Source organism: Mchenga conophoros, linkage group LG4 (assembly GCF_057382185.1).
Source record: "Mchenga conophoros isolate Kocher_MC1m ecotype Shallow Benthic linkage group LG4, M_conophoros_male_GT1.1, whole genome shotgun sequence".
Lineage (NCBI taxonomy): Eukaryota > Metazoa > Chordata > Actinopteri > Cichliformes > Cichlidae > Mchenga > Mchenga conophoros.
The window spans coordinates 11,374,454-11,399,234 of NC_140529.1; the positions used below are offsets into that span (position 1 = coordinate 11,374,454).

General features: G+C 40.0%; 1 protein-coding gene across 2 annotated transcripts in view; it reads left to right on the forward strand.

Moving 5' to 3' along the window:
• The first annotated feature begins 217 nt into the window (after positions 1-217).
• The window catches only part of pdxdc1 (pyridoxal-dependent decarboxylase domain containing 1), a 34,038-nt gene continuing 9,474 nt past the window's right edge, over positions 218-24,781 (forward strand). Inside the window, exons 1-17 of one of the 2 annotated variants that reach the window (XM_085270291.1) lie at positions 218-427; positions 3,164-3,260; positions 3,682-3,750; positions 5,058-5,141; positions 5,236-5,382; positions 6,632-6,821; positions 7,274-7,342; positions 7,437-7,515; positions 7,732-7,816; positions 8,984-9,032; positions 9,694-9,795; positions 9,940-10,065; positions 10,641-10,691; positions 18,681-18,741; positions 19,878-19,936; positions 23,307-23,412; positions 23,855-24,029. In XM_085270291.1, the coding sequence (XP_085126417.1) occupies positions 3,187-3,260; positions 3,682-3,750; positions 5,058-5,141; positions 5,236-5,382; positions 6,632-6,821; positions 7,274-7,342; positions 7,437-7,515; positions 7,732-7,816; positions 8,984-9,032; positions 9,694-9,795; positions 9,940-10,065; positions 10,641-10,691; positions 18,681-18,741; positions 19,878-19,936; positions 23,307-23,412; positions 23,855-24,029 (1,526 nt within the window). In that variant the 5' untranslated portion in view covers positions 218-427; positions 3,164-3,186. Of the gene's footprint in view, positions 428-612; positions 786-3,163; positions 3,261-3,681; positions 3,751-5,057; positions 5,142-5,235; positions 5,383-6,631; positions 6,822-7,273; positions 7,343-7,436; positions 7,516-7,731; positions 7,817-8,983; positions 9,033-9,693; positions 9,796-9,939; positions 10,066-10,640; positions 10,692-18,680; positions 18,742-19,877; positions 19,937-23,306; positions 23,413-23,854; positions 24,030-24,781 lie in introns of those variants that run through there. The other variant, XM_085270292.1, reaches the window with a different exon arrangement.

Below are 24,781 nucleotides of genomic sequence, written 5' to 3' on the forward strand. Positions count from 1 at the left end.
ATTTAAAGTTTACTCCTTTTGGATCACTTTTTTCTCACTAAAAAACATGTCCTCCCAAGGAGTAGTCTGCGATTTAACACGCTTTGTATTTTTGTTTACTTATTTATTTGTAATTTTACTGTTTTATTTCTGTGTTCGTTAAAATAGAAATTTTAAAAAATGCCACCTGGACAGTCCTGTGACAAAACCATGACGTCAGCGTTGCCAGCGTGGAACGAAGGCACGTCGCACGTCAGGTCCAGGAAGTAAACTCTCCGGTTCAGTCTGCAGGAAACTAAAAGAAGTCGGAGCAGTAAATACGTGTCCAATTCAACATTTCAGCACGCAGCTCTCCAGACCGGACACTGCGGCGTGACATAGCTACAGATTTTCTGCATCCGTTTGTCCGGGGTGCACAGCCGGCCAGCCTGTCAGCTGAGTAGTGAAGGTAAGTGAAAGAGAGGAGAGAGAGCTCGGTCCGTGCTGTGTGTGACGGACCGAGCGGGGTGGGCGCGCTTGCTCGTGTGTGTCTGTGTCCTGCAAGCTCCGCGTGCCCGCGCGGACGCACTGCTCCTATGCGCTGTCCTCTCGCCGTCTTCTGGGTGGAACCTCTACCAAACCTGTATTTCTAAGGGGACCTATGGAGCAGCCCTCGCCATAATGTACACTAAAGTGGTATGGCAGCTGGTGACACTGCTTTGCTGTCAGGCCAGGAAGGGACAGCAGCCTGATGTGACATCTACGAAACTCCTCCCCCAACAGGACAGCAGCAGTGCGCCTGTCAGAGCATAGATTTGGAGCAGATGGTAAACTTTTTTCTATTTGAAGCTACACTATCTTCTAATACAGTAATAACACTGTAGCAGGCTAAAAGAGGCCATTGTATTATTATAAAATAAAACTGTTATACAAGTCAAAACTTAATTCAAACACAATGCAAAAGTGTGTACAGCAAATATGGATTTGATTTAGGGCTTTCTATGCTTCTATGTTTATTGATAATTAATCGTTTTTGTGATTATTTTTTCTTTTTAATTGAACACAATAATGTAATAATGCACAATATTCAAACATTATCTTGTTTTCGTATACTGTATGAAATCCCCTTTGTGGAGCATTTCCTCATAAACGCATGTGATTTCAGTAAGTAAGTAAGTAAAATTTTATTTATATAGCACATTTCTAGATAGAGATCACAAAGTGCTTTACAAGATATAACAGATTAAAAAGACAAAATACAAACAAAGTTAGCAAAAGGCAGTAGCTGTGTTTACGTGGTACAATGCATCTGGCAGGGTCTCTCGTGAAAAATTGATTCGGGGTGAGTGGATGACGTGTGATTGTGCCTCTTTACCTTACTATCTTCACCTGTGGCCACTAGCCATGACCAAAAGAATGACATCATGGATAAAAGTGGTATAAATGAGCTTTCTCCAAAAGGGACTGTCTGGCTCTCTTCAGATAAGTGAAGAGAGATCAGAAAACCACCTGCTGCATCTTAACCACGGCTGAGGTAGTTTGGCCATCTGAATGTGATGCATCCTGGCTGACTGCTAAGTGAGGTGTTTCAGACGTGTCTGACTGGGAGGAGATGACTTAATAGATGGTATATTTCTCTTTGGTATTTAGGTCACAATTAGCAGTTTTATATATATACTGGTAATATATTTGAAAAATATGACATTAGTAACATATTAATGTTGGTGTTTGATGTGGGCACACCTCCATCTGTATCTCTGCAGTAATGTTTCAAACATTAGGCTCATAAAAGTGTGTTTTGTGCAGCAGCTGTGCAGAGTAAACACAGTGAAGTTCAGATAGTCCACACACATTTGAATGCTCTACTGTATTTTACCAATGAAATGTAAGCCTGTCAAGTACATAACCTCAGAGTTACAGTGAACAGCTGCCAAATATTCAGTAGCTGGATTAAACTCTCTGGTTAATCTGTCATGGAATAAAAAGGGAATGGGCCTCACCTCGTCATTGATCTGTTTGTCAGTCAGTTGTGCAATGACTGACAATGTCCAATGAGAAACGGTGTATAAACGTGGCTGTAATTGCTAAACATTTAATGCAGTACTCTTTAAGAAAAACCTATTAAATGAAAGCTGAAAGTCTGTGCTTCAAACATATTTTCACTTTGCGAAAGTCTTTTTCTCAAATCTTAGTCCTCACTATACCCCTGTGGTTTTTATTGTGTTACAGAGACAAGATGAATTTGCATGTAATGATGTGTATACAGTACATTGGATTGTAACCCCCATATTATTCATTTATTATGTATGTACTCTATAACAATAGATATCTCTTATTTACAAGTGTTAGTGAAGTGGCTGCTGGTTTAATTAGAGAAGCTATCACAATGTGTTACTGTGAGCTATCGGGCAGCATTTTTCAGTGTTTCTTAATATTTAATAGAATTAAATAGTTCATCAAGAAGGTAATGACAAGATTAATTAAGAATCACAGTAGCTATTTGTTGCATTTGTAATCACTGTAATGCTGCACTTGTGGAATCTAAAGTATTTTATGTCTTCTGTCAGAGACATGAAAATGAAAATGAATCCCAGGAATACATGTGTAATTTCTGTCATTACAATCAGCTGTGAGATAGTATGTAAATAATATAAATGTGTTAGGATATTTTTGAACTTTATAAAAGCTTCCACTGTGGTTTACATTACACTACACTACTGGTAGTGCTATGACATGGCTGGAACAATCCCCATCCCAGTCTTTGCATGTTTCTTTTCAAACTTTTTAATTTGAACCCAATTTCTTTTAGTAGAATAGATCATTTATCCATTTCCCTATGGCATAAAGTAGTTCTTTATATTTTGCTTAGACGCAGCGATTTATTGAAGCGTGTAAACACAAAAGGACAGCATTTATTTGTTAACACACTGAGCAGGCAAACGCTCTTGTCCTTTGGTAATTTTCAGGAATCGTTTTCTTGGTTTCTTGATTCCAAAACTATACAAGTAATAGCTATAGAAGTGCCAGTCCATCTGTTTGACAACATTCATAACACCACTGGAACCTCCACCATGTTGTACAGTCTGCAGAAAATCAGTGTGCTTGAATGTACATGTGCACGTTCAGTGAATGAAATTTGTCACACAAGTGAAATTGAAACAGTAATGATGATTATAAAATGTCAGTGTTTTTAAATCTCTTCCAGCGAGCACTCGCATATTAAAGAATATGGTGGACTCCACGTTGGATCAAGTGGGAAAAAATCTGAGTGAAGCCATGAGGTTCCTGGGAGAGGAACAGAGGTAAGAGTTCATCACACTGCAGGTACAAAATAATATCAGCAAACTACCAAGCAATTATCTTGAGTTAGGGATTGTGACCTCACCAATGCAATGCATTATGGGACCGCAACATACAAGTCTGAGTTATTGGAATATAGAGAGGTAGATTCTTGTTTTGGGTTTGAAAGTTTAATTGTGGACATTGGAAACTCATCATAATGTTGAGCTGCTGGGCTGTAAAATGATAACTGCACTTACACAAACTTACTGCTGCACTAAAACGTGTTTGTATTGACATTTAATGCCATAATAAAAAGATATAAAACTACTTCATATCTGAATTACCTTTATTTTTAAGATACAGAGTACAGTCAACTGCAGGGCAGAATATTACAACACGGAAAGCGAAGTAACACTTTGCAAAATCTGTTTGTTTATTTAGAGAGCCGGAGGCAGCAACAGAGAGACAGCATTTCAGCAGAAGCTGCATCCCTGGACCCCTTCAGGGAGAGTAAGGCACACACACACACACGACAAAAACACATACACTCATATTCACACACAGGCAGTTCAGGTTGAAGATTGTTTTCTTGGCAGTTGTGATATACAGAAGTAAATTCTAATTGTCTTGTTAATGTGGGAGAAAGAACATGGAATCCTCTTTTTTCACAATACTGCGTTTGTTAAGAATTCACAGTGCTTCACTTGTTCCACATTTTATCGTGTTACCCTTATGAGATGTATGTATTAAAATGTAGTAATGTAAACCTCTATACATAATGACAATGTGAAAAAAAATTGCTTGAAATTGTTGCAAATTTCTTAAAAATAAAAAAACAACATAAATATTCACTGCCTTTGTCATTCGAGTCCACCTGTTATAAATTCAGTTAACTGGACATGATTTGGAAACGCTCACCCCTGTCAGTATAAGGTCCCATATCAGAGCACAAACTGAGCCATAAAGTCCAGTGTGTTGTGTGAGGACCTCTAAGACAGGATTGTATCAAAGCACAGATCTGGGAAAGGCTACAGAAAAGTTCTGCAGTATTAAAGGCCCTAATGAGCACAGTGGCCTCCATGATGAAGGAGTTTGGAGCCAGCAGGACTCTTCCTACAGCTGGACCTCTGACAGAGCTCCAGCATTGCTCTGTAGAGAAATGAGAACCTTCCAGGAGGATAGCCATTTCTGTTGCCAGTCAGGTCTGTATGGTAGAGGGGGCAGATGGAACCCAAGCCTCAGTAAAATACACATGACAGCCTGACTGGAGGAAACCAGGCACTGCTCGACACTTTGCCAAAACCATCCCTGCAGTGAAGTATGGTGGTGGCAGCATCATGCTGTGGGGCAGCAGGAACGATGCAGGAATGTACAGAGACATCTTTTGTGTGCGGAAAACATGTAATCCATTTTAGAGAAAGGCTGTAGCATGGTTAAATGTGAAACAAATCAAGCACTGGGAATACTTTCCAGATGCACTCCATTTATCAGTGTTGAGTCTGTGTGGATCAGAGAAAAAAATACATTTAAACTTGTGCATCCTGATTTAAATTTTATTTTTTTTGAAGTCACTGAACTGATACCAGCAATACCAGTGAATCAGCACTGGAAACGAGAGACGGCAGAATATTTTCTGAATAGGCAAAGATAAGTCCTACTTCTCAACAAGTTTCAAAGTGAATATAAAGGGAGGGATAGAGAGAAGCTGACAGGGAACGCTTTGTTGTTGGACTTTTAGATTTTGCTCCACTCACTTCAGTACATTATAGTACATTTGATATGAACTGTGAGAACTGTTCCTCATGTCTCCTGTGCAGTGGTCAGGATGTTGCCACTGTACTGCGCCTGGTTCATAACCTTATTCATGAAGAGGAGGATGAAGAGGATAAACCCAGTCAGAAGTAAGTCAGTTTTATTTACATACCGCCATTTCACAATAATAGTCCGCACAAGGCTAATCAGAAAAGGCTCATCAGAAAGTGCTGTGTTCAACAGGATGCAGAATGTGGGTGAACACGGTCAGATGGCATTGCTGGGTCACAGCCTGGCAGCCTACATCTCAATGATGGACAAAGAACAACTGCGAAAGCTGACCACTCGGATCCAGTCTGACACCACCCTGTGGCTCTGCAGGCTCTTCAGGTATGACCCTGCAGCTGTGTGTCTGTGGAAATCACCATCATGCACATGCCATATGACATCTTGTCTTAATTATTAAAAGATTTCTGAAAATGAGGTCTACAAACATGCTGACTTGGTGACTTCTTCAGACTGATAATAACAGGACCAATTCCTTTTCGCTACAGACTTCATGAAATATTTACAGAAGAATAAGAAGTATTGTTTGAATTGATATTGTTTCTACAAAGCAAGTTTTGATTTTGCAAGGCCTGACGAGGAAGGCACCAGGGGCACCTCTACATTATGTTTTGGAGGCCACCTTTCCAGCTCCCCTCTTCATGCAAATGAGCTTGCTATTTTTTAAAATAAAATCTTAAAAATATGCCAATATAGAACAGAGTCCTAATATACTGCCGTTATATTTAGCATCTAATTTTTAACAGTTCTTCACTCGTCTCCATCGAGTCAACCCTCCCTGCACTCCCTGCTTCACCTCTCTTGTGCACTGTCTATTGCTTCGGTTGGTTATCCACGGGTATTTAAACTCATCCAGCTTCACTCTTATACCTGTCTCCCTCTCATTCACACGCATATATTTGTCTTGTTTCTATTGACTTTATCTCTACCATTCCACGCTCTCTTATACATCTGTGAACACCGCAGAGACTCCGGCCTGACCTCAAGTGTTAACCTATCCATCACCAGTGAAAGCAAGAAGGGGCTCAGAACTGATTGTTGATGTAATCCCACTCGCATCTTGAACCCATCTGTAACACTAGACATCTCAGCACTGTGTTGCTGTCCTCATTTCATGTCCTGTACCGGCCTCATATATACGTCTCTGCCACTACTGACTTCCTCATGTACTGCCACAGTTGCTCTCTTGGCACCCTATCGTATGCTTTCTCTAGATCTACAACAGCACAGTGCAGCTCTTTATCGCCTTTTCTATATTTCTCAATGAACACTCTCAAAGTGTTCTCATCCTAACCTGGCTTTATCAAGTCTTTCTCATAGCGTCATAAATGGCCTGTATTTGTATAGCGCTTTACTTAGTCCCTAAGGAGCCCAAAGCACTTTACACTACATTCAGTCATCCACACATTCACACACTGGTGATGGCAAGCTACATTGTTGCCACAGCTGCCCTGGGGCGCATTGCTGAATCAAAACAACAGAAATATTTCTCATAATGAAATTTGCTTATTTGGACTATTACTTTAATCCTTTTGCACTGTCCAACCGTCCATGCTGCTCATCTGTTCCTCAGGTATGAGAATGGGTCTACCTGCTTTCATGAGGATGACAGGGATGGCCTTGTAAAAGTGTGCCGGCTCGTTATCAACGCTCGCTATGAAGAATATGCCACTGAGGGTTATGTGGTCCTAAACACCAGGCAGCCAGTCATCTATCAGAGTGCCTCCTGCAGGCCTGGTCTCGGACAGCATCTGTGCAGCCAGGTAGGATGGCTGGGACACACGAGCTTTAAAAAAGGCGTGTGTAAATACTTTATAGGAATACACCTAAAGTCACGGTAATGGCAGATCCAATCCTACACTACCAACTAATTTTAGAAGTAGAGCACTATTCCTTTAGTTTTGGGGTGATTAATCATACATTTTTTGTCAATGTATGTAACAATGTGTTTACCTAGCATGATTGCTTCGAGGGGAAAGGCACCAGAGATGACACTGCTTTTATCCTTTGATTCCACTTTTTTTTTTAATCAAACCTGAAATAATAATATTGTAACTTATACACTTCAGACTTTTTCCTTCATTTTTCCTTTGTTTTTTTTTTGTTTTTTTTGGGGGGTGGAAGGACAGTATTACCATTATATAGGATCTCTTGTACTTCATCCAGTTGAATACACAATAGATAGTGATTTTCATGCCAGTGTTTGTATCATTAGCTTGGCCTGCCTCTCTCCAGTTTGTGCACAGTGCCATGCAACACCCTCTTTGGATCCCAACACCAAATGGTAGGAGAACACAGATTAGAAAAACACATACACCTATCTGTTAGGTAGTTTAGATAAAAACTATTTTGGCTTGGATCCTTTTTGTCATCGTCAGGATGTTGCCCTGTTGGAAAAACTCATCAAAGAGGACATAAATGCAGGGAAGCTTCCTTTGTTGCTGATTGCCAATGCAGGTAAATGACAGTCACAGTTTATACATTGCACTTTATATATGTCTGTGCTTAAAGAGTTAAAGATGATACATTTGATGGTAAAACAGCAATTCAGAATGCAGAGAATACTCTGCATTTTGAATATGAACTTCAGTGACTTAATTATATGTTTTTGGTATATTTCCATTCATCCAACCATCCATTCTCTTCCACTTATCCATTATTTTAATTTTTCAGGTACCCCTGGAGCAGGGCACACAGACAAGTTAGGTCGACTGAAGGAACTGTGTGATCAGTACAACATGTGGCTTCATGTAGAGGGGTGGGTAGCTCCTGTCAACCTCTAAAATAGATGGATTGCAAAAACAAAACAATTTCAAATGGATGTTTAGACTGATTTTATATTCATGCAAAGTACATTTTCGATGACCCAGCTTCTGTGATATTATGGTGGCTCGAAAATGATACTTGGTTGCTGCCAAGCAGCTGAAAAAAAGAAGCCAATTTGTTTGGATCAATCCGAACACTATCTGTCAGGTTATGTGGGTTATTGTTTAGGCAGCAGTCTAAGCAGATATGCTCAGACCTGACTCTGGGCATAGACTACCATGACCTGGATGACTGTGAACCTTCACGGACATGTGTGAAACATTTGACATCAGTGAGCCGTCCCAGTCATACGTTCAAATCACCCCAACTGCTCCTTGCTCTCCACACTCTAAGCCCCTTCTCAATGGACGAGCTCTTTATCACTAGCCCTTTCTCCAAGGAAGAGCTCAACTACATTTCTGAGAAAACTAATTTCCACTTCTTGTATTTGCAATATCATCATTTCAGTCAATACCCAGAGCTCAAGGACATATCAAAGGGAAGAGAGTCGCTCAATCAGTGAATTGTCATCTTTACTTTCACATTCAGCTCACTCTTCACCATAGTCAATCAGTACAATTCTGCTATCTGTCTCTCACTCAACTCCCTCCTTACTCTTGAATAAAGCCCCAGAAACCTAGACAGGGTACTCCATCCTTTTCCAGCTGAGAACCATGGCCTAAGACTTGGAGGTTCTCCAGTCTTTGCCTAGTGAGGCTAACATAACCACGTCATCTGCAAAAAATAGACAGGTAAGTAGACCAACACTTCCCCCTGATGGTTTGCCAGAATTGCTTTGAGGCAGACTGAAAGCCTATATTCGTGGCCTAACCAAACCAAACCACCCCTGCCTGCTGCCTCTCACCAAAGACAACTTCAAAAGAACAAAATTGAGCTCTTCTTCAGGAGACCGGTTCCAGAAATCTAGCTGTGTATTGACGTGATCCCAATTATGTCTAACTCTCTTGTCTTCATCCATTTTCTTACCTGTACAATTATAGCAAAAGCTTGGTTTGCACTGCTCTTTGCCACTAATTCTTGAAGAAAAAGTGGAGTTGTTTTTTTTTTAAAATTTACATCGCTGCTGTAATGTTAGCTGATTATGTGTTTTCTTTTTCAGGGTTAATCTGGCAACCCTAGCACTGGGTCAGGTCACCTCTTCTATCATGGTAAACTTATATTAAAATCTATCCAATATGGGGTTATACTACAACTGTAAAAAAAGAAAGCACACTCCATTGAAATTCAAAGGTTTTACATATCAGGACTTAATAAAAAATTTTTTTTTACCGGATTCCCGTTCTTGTGTCCTATGGTAAATGCCAGTTAGGATCCATGTTGCCAGGCAGTGAGCACAGGGCAAACTAGAGGATATTGGGCACTTTACTGTTACCAGTACTACCTTCTATGACAATCTTTTGGCAATTGGAGGTGTTGGACTACCTGTGGGACCTCCATAGGATCCAGATACCATCTCATGCTGCCAGTAGTGACACTGACCCCAGTCAAATGTAAAACAGTCAGCTTTGGCGGTTGTCTCATTGTCGCCCCTCTAGTGCACTTGTGTTCATTAACACTAGAGCAGTTGAAACTGATGACCAACCCCTTTTACTACTTACCAGATATATCCCAAAAGTTTGAATGTCTTGATTCTTCACTGATTAAAAGTGTTCCTTTAATTTGTTTTGAAGATACAAGTGAAAGTTTAGAAACTCAACAGAAATAAGAGCACTTGATTCTCTCCTTCCCACAGCCTCCAATGTATGCGCCATTCTTGTAAGTGTTAATGTAAGTTCTGTGTATCGGTATTGGTCTTTCATGTCTCTGCAGGCAGCCACCAGAAGTGACAGTATGACACTGACACCAGGTCCGTGGCTAGGACTGCCGGCTGTGACTGCTGTCACCCTCTACAGACATGAAGACCCTGCACTGGTGGGCTGACATCATTTTCAGAGAAACTGAAAGAGTGCATATTGTGATCACTTTTGTGACATCTTTTGGTGATCCAGTGGGGTCTTGGGAATTATGTTTGTGCAACTCCCTCATTGCTCTGCGTCTCTGTACTGTGTCTCCCAGTCTCTGGCAGCAGGTTTAACTTCCAGCCACCCTGTGGAGAAGCTACGGGCACTGCCTCTCTGGCTGTCCCTACAGTACCTTGGTCACAATGGAATTGTTCAGAAGATAAAACACGCTACTACTCTGGTGAGGATTACTAATATAGGAAATATGTCTAGGATATGTACATAGCTACATTTCCTATATAAAATGTCAATGCGTCATCTTAAAGACTGCCTTATTGGTTTGTCAAAGCAGAAAACACAGTTACAACCAATGCCCTTTATTTTGCATAGCCATTGTACAGTTTCAGGACCATGGAGGAGCCTGTGATTCAGTATTGAGTCTTCTGTCAGTACAGAATGTTATATGTCACAAGATCGGTTCATTGGTTCAATAGACTAACATTAGTTTATGTTAGCTAACTAGTAAAAGAACCAATAATTCGTTTTCATTCCTCCCCATATCAACAACCTCCATGTGTAGAACACAAAGAAGCCATCATTTTGTGTGCATGATTACACACATGATTGCTTTGCAATGGCTTTGCAATGATGGCTTTGCAATCACAGTGATTTACTGTCTGCTCTTGAAACAACTGCTCGCTTGAATCAACTGTCTGTTTACAGGGTCCTAAGGCGATTGGTTAAAAGTTTACATTTATTTCAGGAATGAATGCATGACATGTTTGCACATTTGACTTCTTTTTGTCTCCCTCCTAGAGCCAGCTGTTCCTTCAGAAAGTACAATCTCTAACCTGTATCAAAACATTGGTAGGTGAATTTTTCATGTTCTGAAATTAATCATGATGTGTACCATACTAAAATGTGCAGACTTAGCTCAAAATGAAGGATGGCTTCTACGAGTAATGTTAATGAATATGAAGGAATTCGTTTTTAGCAACTGATTACAAAATATCCAGATGCACCTCAGTAAAAAACCCAACGCAACAAGCAAACAAAAAAAAAAAAAACGCCACAATTTTGCAGTGTGCAATGATGAAACTGAATATCATTTGCTGAAGTAATAGTTTGTTAAAGTATTTAAATTAGTGTGTGACAAAAATTGTCCAAGATGAGCCGTAAATATCAACAGGATTACAAAATACCTTTTAAGATGAAAGATGTGAAGATGGGTGTGTATTATGGTGTAGAGATGGCACGATACCACTTTATGTCCGACACAATACCGATATCATAAATTTAGATATCTGCCGATACGATATGAATCCGATAAAGTGTATTTTTTAATCAATAAAACTGTTTTTTTTAATATCTTGCTGCATTTTGTATAAGTTCATACTCAAGTTTAATAAAAAAAACACTAAAGCTATTTAGTTATACCTGTATGCAAATAATACACTGCACCCAAAATATTTCATAGTTCAGCAATACTGATCAATCTAATAAACTTAAACCTGCACCATCCTCCCTATTCTGGTATTTTAAAGAGTACTTAGCAGAAAAATTTAGCAGCCTAACTAATAGGGCTGCCAACTCCCAGCAAAAGAAAAAAACATAGGGAGCCACACCCCACCCTCCACCTCATGATGCTTAATCAACGTAATCAACTTTATTTTGATGCAGTGTGAAAGAAATTGCACAGAAATCAATTATTTTCAAGAGTAATTAAATAGATTCAACATCTCTCTTCAACAGAATTGCAGACTGCACAGATGGTACCTTCTCAAAGGAAAAAGTACTGTAGCTTACTAGGATATATTAGACTTTATAGTTACTATATACAGTAATGGACTTCTATATTCTTTTACATCAGATAAAAAACTTTGGGTGTAAGATTCAGATAATTATTTATTAAAAGCCAGACATTTTAAATGAGAATAAGAAAGAAAAGTATGTCTTTGTGCCCCCCTTTCCCTGTTAATGGCCTAACTGCCCCCCTGGCTAAACTTTGATAGACCCGCCCCTGCACAGTTACCAGCCGTCAGCTACGTAGAAAAGGATCCTGGTGTGGAAAGTAATATTAAATAAAATCTAACAGCAGTTTATCAAGCTTAAACATGCTGCTGTTGTTTAGCCGCTGGTTTCCTCTTTCTGGTGCAAAGTGGGCCAAAAACAAACAAGAGAGAAAAGCCGATCAGCTGATCATTGATCAGTTTCATGATTGCAGTAGCAACAGGAGAGGGAGGGAGAGAGAAGAGGCAGTCGCTCCATATATCAGTTGTTAAGCTTAATGTGGGAATGCTTTACTAACATTCAGAGATGAACTTACACACTTTCTTTACTTCTCGCTGGGATAACTTTCTCGGAGATGAAATGCCGGTTTGATAGCGAGGCTCCAAATGCTCAACCAGACCGCCGACAGGTCTCACAGACCACAGCCGCTGAGTTACGCCGTGTCGCAAGCTTTGTGAGATGCTTTCCTGATATTTAATGGATCGGATTACATTTTTTTATTTCTCTCCGATATCCGATCCAGTAATTTAGGTCAGTATCAGACCGATACGTAATATCGGATCGGTCCATCCCTATTATGGTGTATTAGGGCCAGGTTTTTATGTATAATAATTATTTGTAAAATGTGTGATTTAAACAAAATATATATATCTTGGGATCTGCTGAAATCCTGAATGCTGAAATGCTGAAAATTGGAAGCAACCTTTGAATCTTATTAGCTCAGAACTGAATAAAATATATATATTTTTAAATGTGACATAAATTGCCAGTAACATTTGAATAAGACAAAAGTAAGGGATAAATTAAATATTAGGATGCACAGTAGGATTGTACACGACTAGTTGACTAGATATCTGATCGTTGCTATGGTCACACATACTAGTTGTTTAATCTCATTGTTAATTTTAACTGATGGTCAGTTTGGGTAAATAGCTGTGTCATAAATGTTATGCAGCTCTCTGCATTGTTGTTGAAAAGTCTGATCTTTTTGTTAACACTATTGTTGTTAGTTCTTTTAAAGACAACACAATGAGAATGTGGATAGAAGCCGATATGAGCTTTTTTAAAGGTGGATGGGCTCTCCCTTGGCAATAGTGTGAGGAGTTGAGTGATTCAGGAGGGGCCCCAAGTAGAGCTGCTACTCCACCACATCAAAAAAGCCAGCTGAGGCAGTCACATCCTAGGTAAGGTGTTCAGGCTGGCCATGTCCCACCGAGGGGATAGATACAGGACATGCTGGAGAGAAATTATGTCTCTCGGTTGGCCTGGGAACACCACATAAGGTGGAGAAGGTTGCTAGAGAGACGGAAGTCTTGTCGTGACACTTTCCATTCGCAAGTTATTAGTTGTTTGGATATGAATTTGTCATATTTCAACTTTTTTGTAACATATTAAACACTGATTTGTTTTAATGTTCTTCTTCTTTGTTTGTTTGGAATATAATGTGGAATATTCATAATGCACAATGCGAGGTGCCACACAGGTAAGTGGCATGAGTCATTATTGAAGGATGTGATTAGTGACCCCCAACATGAAGATGGTTTTGTGTATTCCACGGGCTAGTTGTCAGGCGGCTTTTGCCTCCTGGTAGGGTCTTCCTTGGCAAATTGGTCCTGGGTGAGGGGCCAGACAAAGAGCATTACAGAAGACCCGTATGAGTGTAAGATCAAGGGAACCGTTCACCCTTCCCAGGATGGAGTTACTGGACCCCCAACCTGAAGCCAAGCCCGTGCAGGGGAGCTGAGGGAGAGCGCCTGGGGGCCAGGCCTCAACCCATGGGGCCTGGCCGGGTGCAGCCTGAAGAAGGGACATGGGTCCACACTCCTGTATGCTTACCACCTGCAGGATGCTCTTTCCCCACCTCTCTGGTGGGGAAAGAGCCTGAGCTAGTGTGTGAGGTTGAGAGATAATGACTAGATATAGTTGGACTCACCTCAACACAGGATTTAGGCTCTGGAACCAGTCTCCTGAAGAGGGCTGGACTATGTCCCAGTCTGGAGTTGCCCTTTGTGAGAGGCAGTGGGCTCGGGTGGGTATCTTGGTATCCCCTCACCTTGCTGCCTGTATATTGGAGGTTTTTCCAGTGGACGAGGGGGGTTAGCTCATTTATGCACCAAATGACAGTTCACAGTACCCGGCCTTGAAAACCCTTGGTGGGGTGCTTGAGAGTGCTTCACCTGGGGACTCAGTGAGACCTGAGGAAGGGGCGTGACTAAGAGGAATGGCCTGCCTAATCTGAACCTGAGTGATGTTCTGTTACTGGACTCTTGTGCAAACCACACTTTGTCCATAACAAATACCGTGTTAGAACCTAAAGGTGTCCATGAGTACATGTGGCACCAGGACACTCTTGGACTCTTGGGTGTCCAAGAGAGGGGCTGACCTGAGCTGTCAACTGATCAGCATTCTCCCCCACCACCTAATCCAACTCAACATCAGCGGTGGGGGAGGATGCTGGACAGACCTGGCACACCTAAACATATAGTGAGGGTGGTCTGGGAATGCCGAGCAGAGGCCCTGGTCCCGAGATCTTCAATTTGCACCTTAGGCAGAGCTTCTAAAGGGAGAGGTGGCATTCCAAGGGAGACTAGGGACATTGAGTTCAAATGAATCATGTGCAGCACCTCTGTTGCTGAGGCTGCTGCACTGGGCTGCAGCCACAAACCACCTGTCATGGTGGTAACCGGATGGTGGACACCGGACCACACTGTGTATAGTGCAGAAGTTCACATAGCTCCCATGACAGGGTGGAGTGCTCCTGACTTCAAATAAGTATATTGTTAGACAGTAAACGGAATACTTTTTACGGACCTTCTTAATCCCAGTGATATATAATAGAGGAAGTAGAGGAGGAGGATGAGGAAGGTGACTCATCCATCACTGAGGCAGCTCCTTGGTGGCAGAACACCTATCACATTAAAAAATTCTACTTCACCAGCAAACAAAAATCCAGATGAATTCATGGTGTCTCACTTTTTACTTGTATAACCACAACAGAGGCAGTGCAGACTGTCAAATAAAGGCAAATACAGCAAGACAGCTCCTTACACAACACACCAGCTTTATCCCTGATCAGATTTGCACACTGTTAGCCCTCTGCCTTACTGCCACATATTTTAAGTACGAGGATTTCTATAGACAAAAGCATGAATGTGCCATGGGCTCCCCAGTATGACCCACTATATCGAACCTTTGATATTTGGGTCAAAACCTGTGCTGTTCACATCAACTCAGTGGAAATAAAAAGTTCATCTTGAAAGATACAAAAGATAATCGTTTTCTGTTTCTGGCCTGTGCTGTTGGATTTGAGGAGGATGGAAGGCTCAACACAAGTACTCGACAAAACTCCCTAAAAAAAAAAAAAAGCTAAGGGAAATAGTTATATACTGTGCAATGCAGCAAGGAGTGCACAGACCTCAACACTGGAGAAACAACAGCAGCCAGATAGCAAAACATAGAAGAGCTACCTTGACAGGACAAGGCTCAGCTCTACACCTAGACTCAAAGGATAAAGGTCACTCACTTGAGGACACCACTGTTCATGTTTTGTAAGACAGATGGTTTGAACGAGAAGTTCACATAGTTCGCATGACAGGGTGTTCTCACCTGAAACTTTTGGTGGCAATAAACCACACCTTTTTTCACACTTTGGCTCATGTGATGACACACTTGATTAATAGTGGGTCCATGACTTCATTCTAGTCTTTTTCGTAAATTGTGGTTATTTGTGGCAACTTGATCAAATGGTCAATAAGATTTAAAACACGTGGAACAGAGGCTGATTACTTTCATAAGGCTGGAAAGAAAATGACTCTGAGAGAGTGATGTTGACAGAATTGAGTTTGACAGCGTGGGAAAGTAAAAGCAATATGAAGCATAAAATCACAGTCTATACAGATGCAGTGAACATTTAGTGTTCTGCTAATGAGCTCTATGGGCATATGTGTGTGTGTGTGTGAGAGAGAGAGAGAGAGAGAGAGAGACTTCCTTTTTGTATGTTTGTATAACTTTAGTTATAGTCAGTGTGGGTTACTTTGGTTCCAGGGTGTGGTGTCGCCGATTCCACCCATCTCCAGGGCTTCTCTGCAGGATGTTCTGGGTTCTCTCATGCTGTCTATTGTACGTGGGGCCAAGCCTCTGCCCATCTTCCTCTCTACTCTTTCCCCAGTCCCCTCTGTCCTCCCTTTTCTTGTTTTGATTTTCTTCTTACTATTAATCACCATTTCCCTTCACCTACATCAGCTCAACAGTCTTCATTGGCTAATGGATGGACCACTTCTTCTTAATTGTTTATGTTATTCATAACTCAGGCATGTTCTTTGAGGTACTTCAGAGAATGCCTCTCTACACTCGAGTTGTTGCATTTGAAAAAAATAATTGAGTCATGCACCCGTGCCTTTACTTGGCACTTAAATACATGTCGATGTAAGAGTATTGATGTTACTAGAACTAAAACTTTTTTCAGTCCACTAAGCTTGCAGAAATAAGTAGTAAATAAGGTATTTCTTCAGCTGTTAAACATGATGCATAATCCTCAGTTATGGGGTTGTTGTCAGGAGTTTACATATAAATTTGGGCTTTTAATTATTTCTTTGAACTGTTCTTTTTTCATGATGGGAGATTATGCAGCATACAACTTTAATAACTTGGGTTTTAATTGGATATTTCCTCTAATCAAACGTGCACATAAGGGCTCAGATATATGCATACACATAAATATGTCATTTTAATGGCTTGGTTTTCTGGCAAAGACACAGCTTTTAAGTATAATGGACAAATCTGAGGTCAGGGCATTAGAAAGGCCAGAAGCTTAATATTAGCCTGCTTTGGTTATTCCAAAAACAGTTTTGATATGAGTTTGGGATCACTATCCTGTTGGAACACCCTAGTGTGTAAGTTTCAATTGTCTAGCTGTTGATTGGAGTCAAGTTGAAGATTTTCAAGGTAGGCCCCCTTTCTTCATTATTCAGCTGACTTTGTGCAATGTATCAGTACCACTAGCAGCAGAATAGCCCCAGACCGTCATACTGCTTGAGAGTTGGTTCAATGTTTTTAGTTTTGAAAGCCTTACCTTTGTCCTTCTAAACCTTGGGGTTGCTGTAGAGCAAGTAAGGTGTGTGAATATTAGGTAAAAGGCACTTAGGTGTAGAAAAAAGTTCCTTTATGAATAGGTCTGAATGAGGCATGTTGTATAAAGGACTGAGATGAATTCTACTACTTACTAACATTCTCAGAGCTTTCCTTGAGGCATCCTTGGTTTTGCAATATGATAGCTATTATTGTTTAAAAGAAGATACAAGCTGAGAACAAAACCCTATCTACTTACTGCCCCTAGTTTGGAGGTGTGAAAAACTTGGATAATATAAAAATGAATGGCCAGTTCTGCCAGATTGAAGGGGTTCACCCATGCCTTGAAATTTCACTTGGATAAAAGAACAATGTGTCTTTAACAACCCAAGCATATTTGAACTAATTATGACCCTTACATCAAAAGCAGAAACAGTAACCTTCATTTCAGTTCAGTTCCCAGGCATGATGCTTGCCTTAACCTATCAACTGAATGTCACTGTCTTTGTGTTTTAGCAAAAGATGACTTGTACCATGTGCTGAGATCAACTGTCTGTTTAATTGAACTCTGGCTAGTCCACTAAGCTTGTCTCTAACATTAAACACGCATGTAGTGTTATATTCTCAGAACTGCTTTGTCCAGCTGTGCAGTTCAGACTTTTAAAAAACGGTTTTACAGTGATATTGGAGCAATGCTGCTCGGAGTTCTATAATGATCATTTGATGGCAACCATGGACCACTGGTTCTACTTGACCTGCAGGGAACTGATTAAGTTCTCATTAGAACTAGTTGCCCTGAAGCAGTGGTTCCCAACCCCCAGGCCACGGACCGGTACCGGTCCATGAGTTGTTTGATACCGGGCCGCAAGAATTGAGGCTTGGGTGTTCATTAACTCGGTTTCCCTGGGTCTTTTCCCGTGTTGTCGTTGTGTGTCTTATTTTGAAAGAAATATTTGTGCGTTACCATAGCAACCAGAGAGCATTAAGGGGCAGAGAGGAGGATGTTACTCTCAATGTTGTTGGTGCATTTTTAGGAGGACGCTGCTAATAAAGTTACACAATTACACAGTGAATTGACGTTTATTATTATATTTACAAAATACCACAGTTTTCGTCTTGGTCCTATCATTTTATTTTGTTGTACTTATCCATGGCACTGTAAAGGCTGGTCCGTGAAAATATTGTCTGACATTAAATCGGTCCGTGGTGCAAAAAAGGTTGGGGACCACTGATCTAAAGGGAGCCAATGCATTTATATGCAAAATATCTCCTCAGGATGTTTTGCATATAAACTGCTTTTTTGGACCAAGCCGTCAGCAAACACTAAAAGCTGAGTGTTTCAGTCCATCTTATATTTTTTTTATTCATTTGTTTAGTATACATCCATTCATGATGGCATCATGTTTCCAGTTAAAACTAGCTGGCATCAAGTTAAACCAACATTTAACCAGTTCTTTATTGGTCAAAGTGTTCGTTTAGTGGCCATATTATTTGACCAGCTAAATCCTCTAAGCTGGAGCTTTGATTTGGCTGCTTCATACTGTGAGACAAGGACTCACTTTACCACCACCATACAGATATTACTTGATAAGTAATACAGAACCTCTATGTCCATCCATTACCACAGACATAATACATTCAGAAACCATGGACACCAAGCGTTGATGCTTAAATATGTGTTTACACTGCACCCTTTCATTTTATGTTAACTGTTTCTCCATGTTAAAAAGTTACGATGTGAGTAAGGATGCCTGACCTGTATCTTTGTTTGTCCTACAGGTTGAGGATGAATCAGACTCTCCTGTGGTGCTATTCAAATTTAACCAAGAAGAAAGTACTGGTAAGACTTTCATGCTCTCAAAATGCAAAAATAAATCAGAAGTTCTATTAAAGACTAAGGATAAGATAAGACAGTATTTAAGACAGATGAATAATTATGAAACTTGAGCACAGCAAGGCAAATATTGCCAGCTAATGACTTGAGCAGCCAGTGTTTGAAAGCTACAGTCTATCAATCAACAGGTCATCTATGGAGGATGTGAATGTGCGATGTGGTATGGAAATTGTGATTTTAAAAAAATTTGAGTTCACCTCCCATTAGCAATGATATTAAGGTGTTGAAAAGTTTGAGGATGATGAATGGACTGTCATTTCTTTGGAATGGGACATTTCGTCATCATTTCTTCTACTTGCTGGTGTAGACCTGCTGCATCAATCTTCCTCTGTCCTCCAAAATGTTGCCCTCTGTTTTAATAAACTACAACGCTATGTAACTCTTGAATCAGAATCAGAATACTTTATTGATCCCTGGGGGAAATTTTTTTTTTGTTACAGTGCTCCATTATAAACCAACATAAACCAACATTAACAAGACAGACAATACGCTAACTAAGAATAGTACAATATATACATATATATACATAAGTCACTCATTAATAAATAGCTGGAAAAGAAACATGTGTAGTTGTAGCAACTGAACTGAATTGAACTTGCGATACTGTAAAATGTCTTGACCCACCTCTTCTTATTTCTTTATATTTTGATAGCCAATTAGGAAGTAGTTGGAGCAATTTATTATAACAGTTCAAAATATAGAAAAACATTGAAATACACTAAATAAGGCAAAACAGAACTCTCTATAACTCTCTTGCTATTTTATAATGTCTTTAATTAATCTTCAGGAATAGTTGCCTGACTTTTTGAAGTCTGGTATTCAAAGGTGTTTTTTGCCTTTATTCTGTGTGAATTAGATATAACAAGGTGCTGATGGGCAAAGGAAAACTGTGAAAGCCTGCTCAACACCACTTAAAAAAATAGAACAAAGTTTCCCTCCTTCAAAGCATACAGTCTTTACATGCATTGTTGCTCTTGCGAAGAATCAACTATCAAAATGAAAATGACTGAGATGTGACATCCAAACAATAAGATCACCATACACAGATATCGATCTCGCTTCCTTCTGTATTGTGTGTTTAGCATCCAGTGAGAGTTTCTGTGCTGGAGAAAAAGAGGTCCTTGATGCCTTCAACAGATGGGTGAGTGTTCTTCTTTTTTTAACATGTACTGTAGCTTGCACATTTGCGTCTATGCTAGTCAAAGCTGCTCCAATCTACTATCCCATGTAAGTGTCTAAAACATCAGTTAAAACAGAAAATGTGAACGGTGACATGGAAGTGTTGTGTCCATCATGCACTCACTGAGCACTTTGCTATTACTGGGTTGGACCCCTGTTTCCTTAAATCTTCGTGAATGAAATTGAACAAGATGCTGAAAAACATTCCTCAGAGTTCTTGACATCACACAGTTGTTGCAGCCTTTTCTGATGGACATCTATGATGACACATCCCAGATGTGTTCTATTTATGGAGGTCATCTCAGTACAGTGGACTCATTGATATATTTGAAACCAATTTCAGATGATTTGAGCTTTGACACAACCCATTAGACACTGTGGTCATCAACAGATGGACAAATGGTAAAGAGCAAATGGACTGGTTCTTACATAGGACTTTTCTACTCTACCCGAGCACTGAAGCGCTCAAATTTGGCAATACCCATATTGACTACAACTGTGCATTTAAACAATGCTCAGTTGTCTTACCTACAAGTCACATTTTAACCACATATTCATATAGTGCTACACACTTTGAGCACTGTATCTACTTCACATCCACAGTCAATTTACAATTTCCAGTTAACATTCCAGAACAAAAGTGAAAGGCAGAGGTGGCAACAGTAAGGACATTCTGTACTTAAGTAGAAGTACAAATACCGCTGTTAAAAACTACTCCAGTAAAAGCTGAATTAGTGATTGAACTTCTTTACTTAAGTAAAAGTAAAAAAGTACTGGGTGTGAAATATACTCAAAGTCAGAAAGTAGCTCTTTGGGGGAGGTTTCTATTCGTGCAAAGCTAACTGAACCTTGTCCTATATTAACTTCAAAAATATATTATTTTCTGTTGCTACACTGTAGAGGGTCACTTTGCCTTTACAGAGTCAGGGGTTAAAGTGGATTCAGGAACTGGGGGAACCCTAAAACTGGTTGTAATGGCTCAGTGTGGGGAAAAGAATCATCACTAACAATCATTTCTATTGTGAGCTCCAGTAGATTAGTCTGTGCTCTTTGCGGATGTTCACGACTTAATTCAACAACATATCAGCAGATGTTTCATGAGTTGTCCTGGCAGATCCATTACACTGACACAACACTGTTTATGATGGCTTTTTTCTAGATAGTATGAAGTTGGTATCAAGGTGGAATTCAGTCAGTGGATCTAAGGATCATCAGCTAAAATTCATATTAATCTGCTACATTTGATGTAAACTAACTCTGACCATGAATCCACAGTCACTGTGCACCAGTCACACACTGGGTTTCTTTGCGGGGGGGTTTTGCATCACAGTACAACAAACTAAACTGTTTATCCTGCACTAAACTATTATTAAGCAAGTATTTTCATGCAACCTTAAATAGCACAGTTAGTATAGCTTACTTTGTTTTGCAGGATGTTTCACAATATGAAAATGTCACATGTGCAAACCCAGTATCTGATTTTAAAACATGAGGACTTGCATGTTGTAATGTTTGCATGCCTCAAGCATTAATGATGACACCTTCAGTATTTCTCAGTTCCATTCTTTAATTCTCAGGCTTGCAGCGGCAATACAGTCTGCAGCGCTAACTTGTTCCTATAACATTTTTTCGTTCTTTCTTCTACTAATTTCCTTCCGCCTTACATTCGACCTTTTCAAAATAAAATATCTGTAAACATCACACATGTAAGCTTTAAAAGTGTTGTTTATCAAATCCCACTGAGCAGGCCTTACCTTTAAATCTAAGCTCTCACCTGTCCCGTCTTTCTTATCTGAGAGAAGTTGACTCTTTCTTTTTCTCTCCCTGTGAAATATAGCAGCTGGACCTTTAGCTAGCAACACAGACAAACTGCACACAAACAGTTTGTGCGTTTGCTGATGTTTGTTGAGCTGTAGAGAAATTGCATTTGAAATGATCTGACACTTAAAGAAAAGTCATTACCTTTATGCTCATTCCTCTTCAGTAGGACTCGCTAGATGCCAAAGTACCACAACCTCAATGTATGGACACCCGAGGTCGTTCCGGTGTGTGGCAACAAAAACTAACTCCCCTAAAATGTGTCAAACCAAAAGTAGCGAGTCTGTTTTACGGAGTAGAAAGTACTGATATTTGTTTAAAAATGTAGGGAGCAAAAGTAAAATGTGGTCAGAAAAAAACTACTCATGTAAGTACAGATACCTGAAAATTTTACTTAAGTACAGTAACAAAGTATTTGTACTTTGTTAATTCCCACCTCTGGTGGACGGAAGCCAAAGGAACCTGTGGAGGCACAGAGGAAACGCACGACTCCACACAGAAAGGTCACTGAAAGATTTGAGGACACGGCACAACTGTGCCTCATATTAGTAATCAAAGCATGCCAAAAAATGCCTGACACACTATTATAATGTATTTATACCATCAGTGATGCCAAGGATCAAGTTACTCACGATCATTTGTGATTTTTACAGTTAAAACTGATCAGACCAGGCAACAGTCGCCTGAAGGTGCCTTATATTGCAATGTAAAGACCTTACAATAGTACAGAGAAAACCCCAAAAGTGAGAAGAGCCCCTATTGGCAAACACTTGTTGACACTAGGAATGAAAAAAAAGGATTTTAACAGTATGAAATCCCAAGCAGAGCCAGGCTCAGGGAGGGACAGCCATCTGCTGCGACACAGGAAGTCCCCAGCAGCCTAAGTCTGTTGGAGCATAAATAAGTGAGGATACATGGCCACCTGATCCAGCACTAACTATAAGCTTTATCAAGAACAAACAGTTTAAGCCTAATCTTAAAAGTAAACATGGTCTCCTAAATCCAAACTGGGAGCTGGTTCCACAGAAGAGGGTCCTGAAAAAACCCAATCTACTTTTATATACCCCAAGAACCACCTTCACTTTCAGCCAGCAGCCAAAATGGGTGAAATCTGCTCTCTGTTTCTAGTCCCTGACAGTACAGCAGCATTTTGAAGGCTTTTCAGGGGTTTGGCTTAGGACAGACCAGTAATAATGAATTACAGTAGTCCAGCCTAGAAGTAATAAATGTATGAACTAGTTTTTCAGCATCACTCTGAGACAGGATGTTTCTAAATTTAGAGCTGCAGCCATTTTTTGTTTTATATGCAATATTGTCTAGCAACATTTTTTTAAAAGAAAAAGATTTTTTAATTTCTACATTTGATATTTTGTCTTTGTACCAGTTTACATTGTTTAAATTGTGAGCTTGTCTAAACTGAACCTTTTCCTATAGGTCCCTTGTCCTTCTTGTTTCTTCAGCAAACTGAATTATATATATGTATTTTGTTTCTATTTTTTTTTCTGTTGGGGTAGCTGGGTGAAGAGCTGGCTGAACTTGTTCCCACCAGTGGAATAGATGTGGTGGAGCTTGAAGACGAGGCCACCTGCGTACGCTTCAGTCCCCTCCTGACAGCTGCAGGTAACATGAACTTGTGTTCACGTTACAACATTCTGCTCTTACTTATATACAATATACACTTCAATAAGGAAAGGGGGGAGGGGGAAGAACAATTAGAGAGCACATCAGATCTCAGTGGGGGGAAAATGCAGGCTGGGTACCAAGGATGCCACATCATTTGACGAAAAGGACATAGTAATAGTTGGTGTTCAGGCTGCTGTTGCTATCCAGTAGAAGTCTGTGCCTCCCCAGATCATCACCGACCCACCACCAAACCGGTCATGATGAATGATGTCACATGCAGCATAACATGTGACACACAATACATATTTATGCAATGCTTTTATCTATGCCTAAACACTTTTTATCGGGTAGGGCTCGATTCACTGACTGTTCGATCAGCAGATAACTACCACCTGAGTAGTTAGGAGACATGCAACTCTCACTTCTCATTCCCTTCTAGTTCTGGGGACCCGGGAAGAGGATGTTGAGTCCATTGTGGAGAAAATGACAGAGCTGGTATTTGTAATGAGCTCCACAATGTCCCTCAGAGAAGACTTCAGAGAGGAAACACACAAACGTTCACCCTCACTCAGATACATAAACGAGTTCGCCTGGCCTGGACTGGGAGTTTTCCGGTAAGGGTGCATGCAGCTTACATGAAGTTCTTTACTAAATATGTTATTTGCATATTTATTAATCAGTAGTAGTAGTAAGATCAAAACAAAGACGTAAAATGATTTATACAGTGCTATATAAAAAGCACTTAAATATAATATATTTAAATGATTATATTAGAGAAAGATAACCTGAGTAAATACAAAATATCGTTTTTAAATGATGATTTCCTTTATTGGCCCTTGCCCTGTGTAAAAAGACTAAAATCTCAAAATAACAACACATCGTGCGAATCATCCCACGAGCGCATCGACGACTTATCCAGGATGTCAAAAGCCTGACAACCAGTTATCAGGTTCAGGAGGCAGTTATTTTTTCACAGAAGGCCAAGTAGATTTGGATTCTGTTGTTTAATAATTGAAACCATTATTTAAAAACTGCATTTTGTATTAACTCAAGTTATCATTGTTTGATATGAACATCTTTTTATTGATCTGAAACATGTAAGTATGACAAATACACAAAAAATGAGAAATCTGGAAAAACTTTTTCACAGCCTGTATATCTTAGTTGTATCAAGACAGTGCATATGTTTGTTATTTTATACATGGCTCAGTTTCCATTGACTAGTAAGTGACAAGGTGAGATGATTTGTTAGTCCTTGTAGGAACTTGACTGAAGTCCACAACCGTAATTTAATGACTTGTAGAGACTGGCTGATACAGCATTTGTAAGACCCATTCCAATACAATACTGATGTTTGGTGATATAT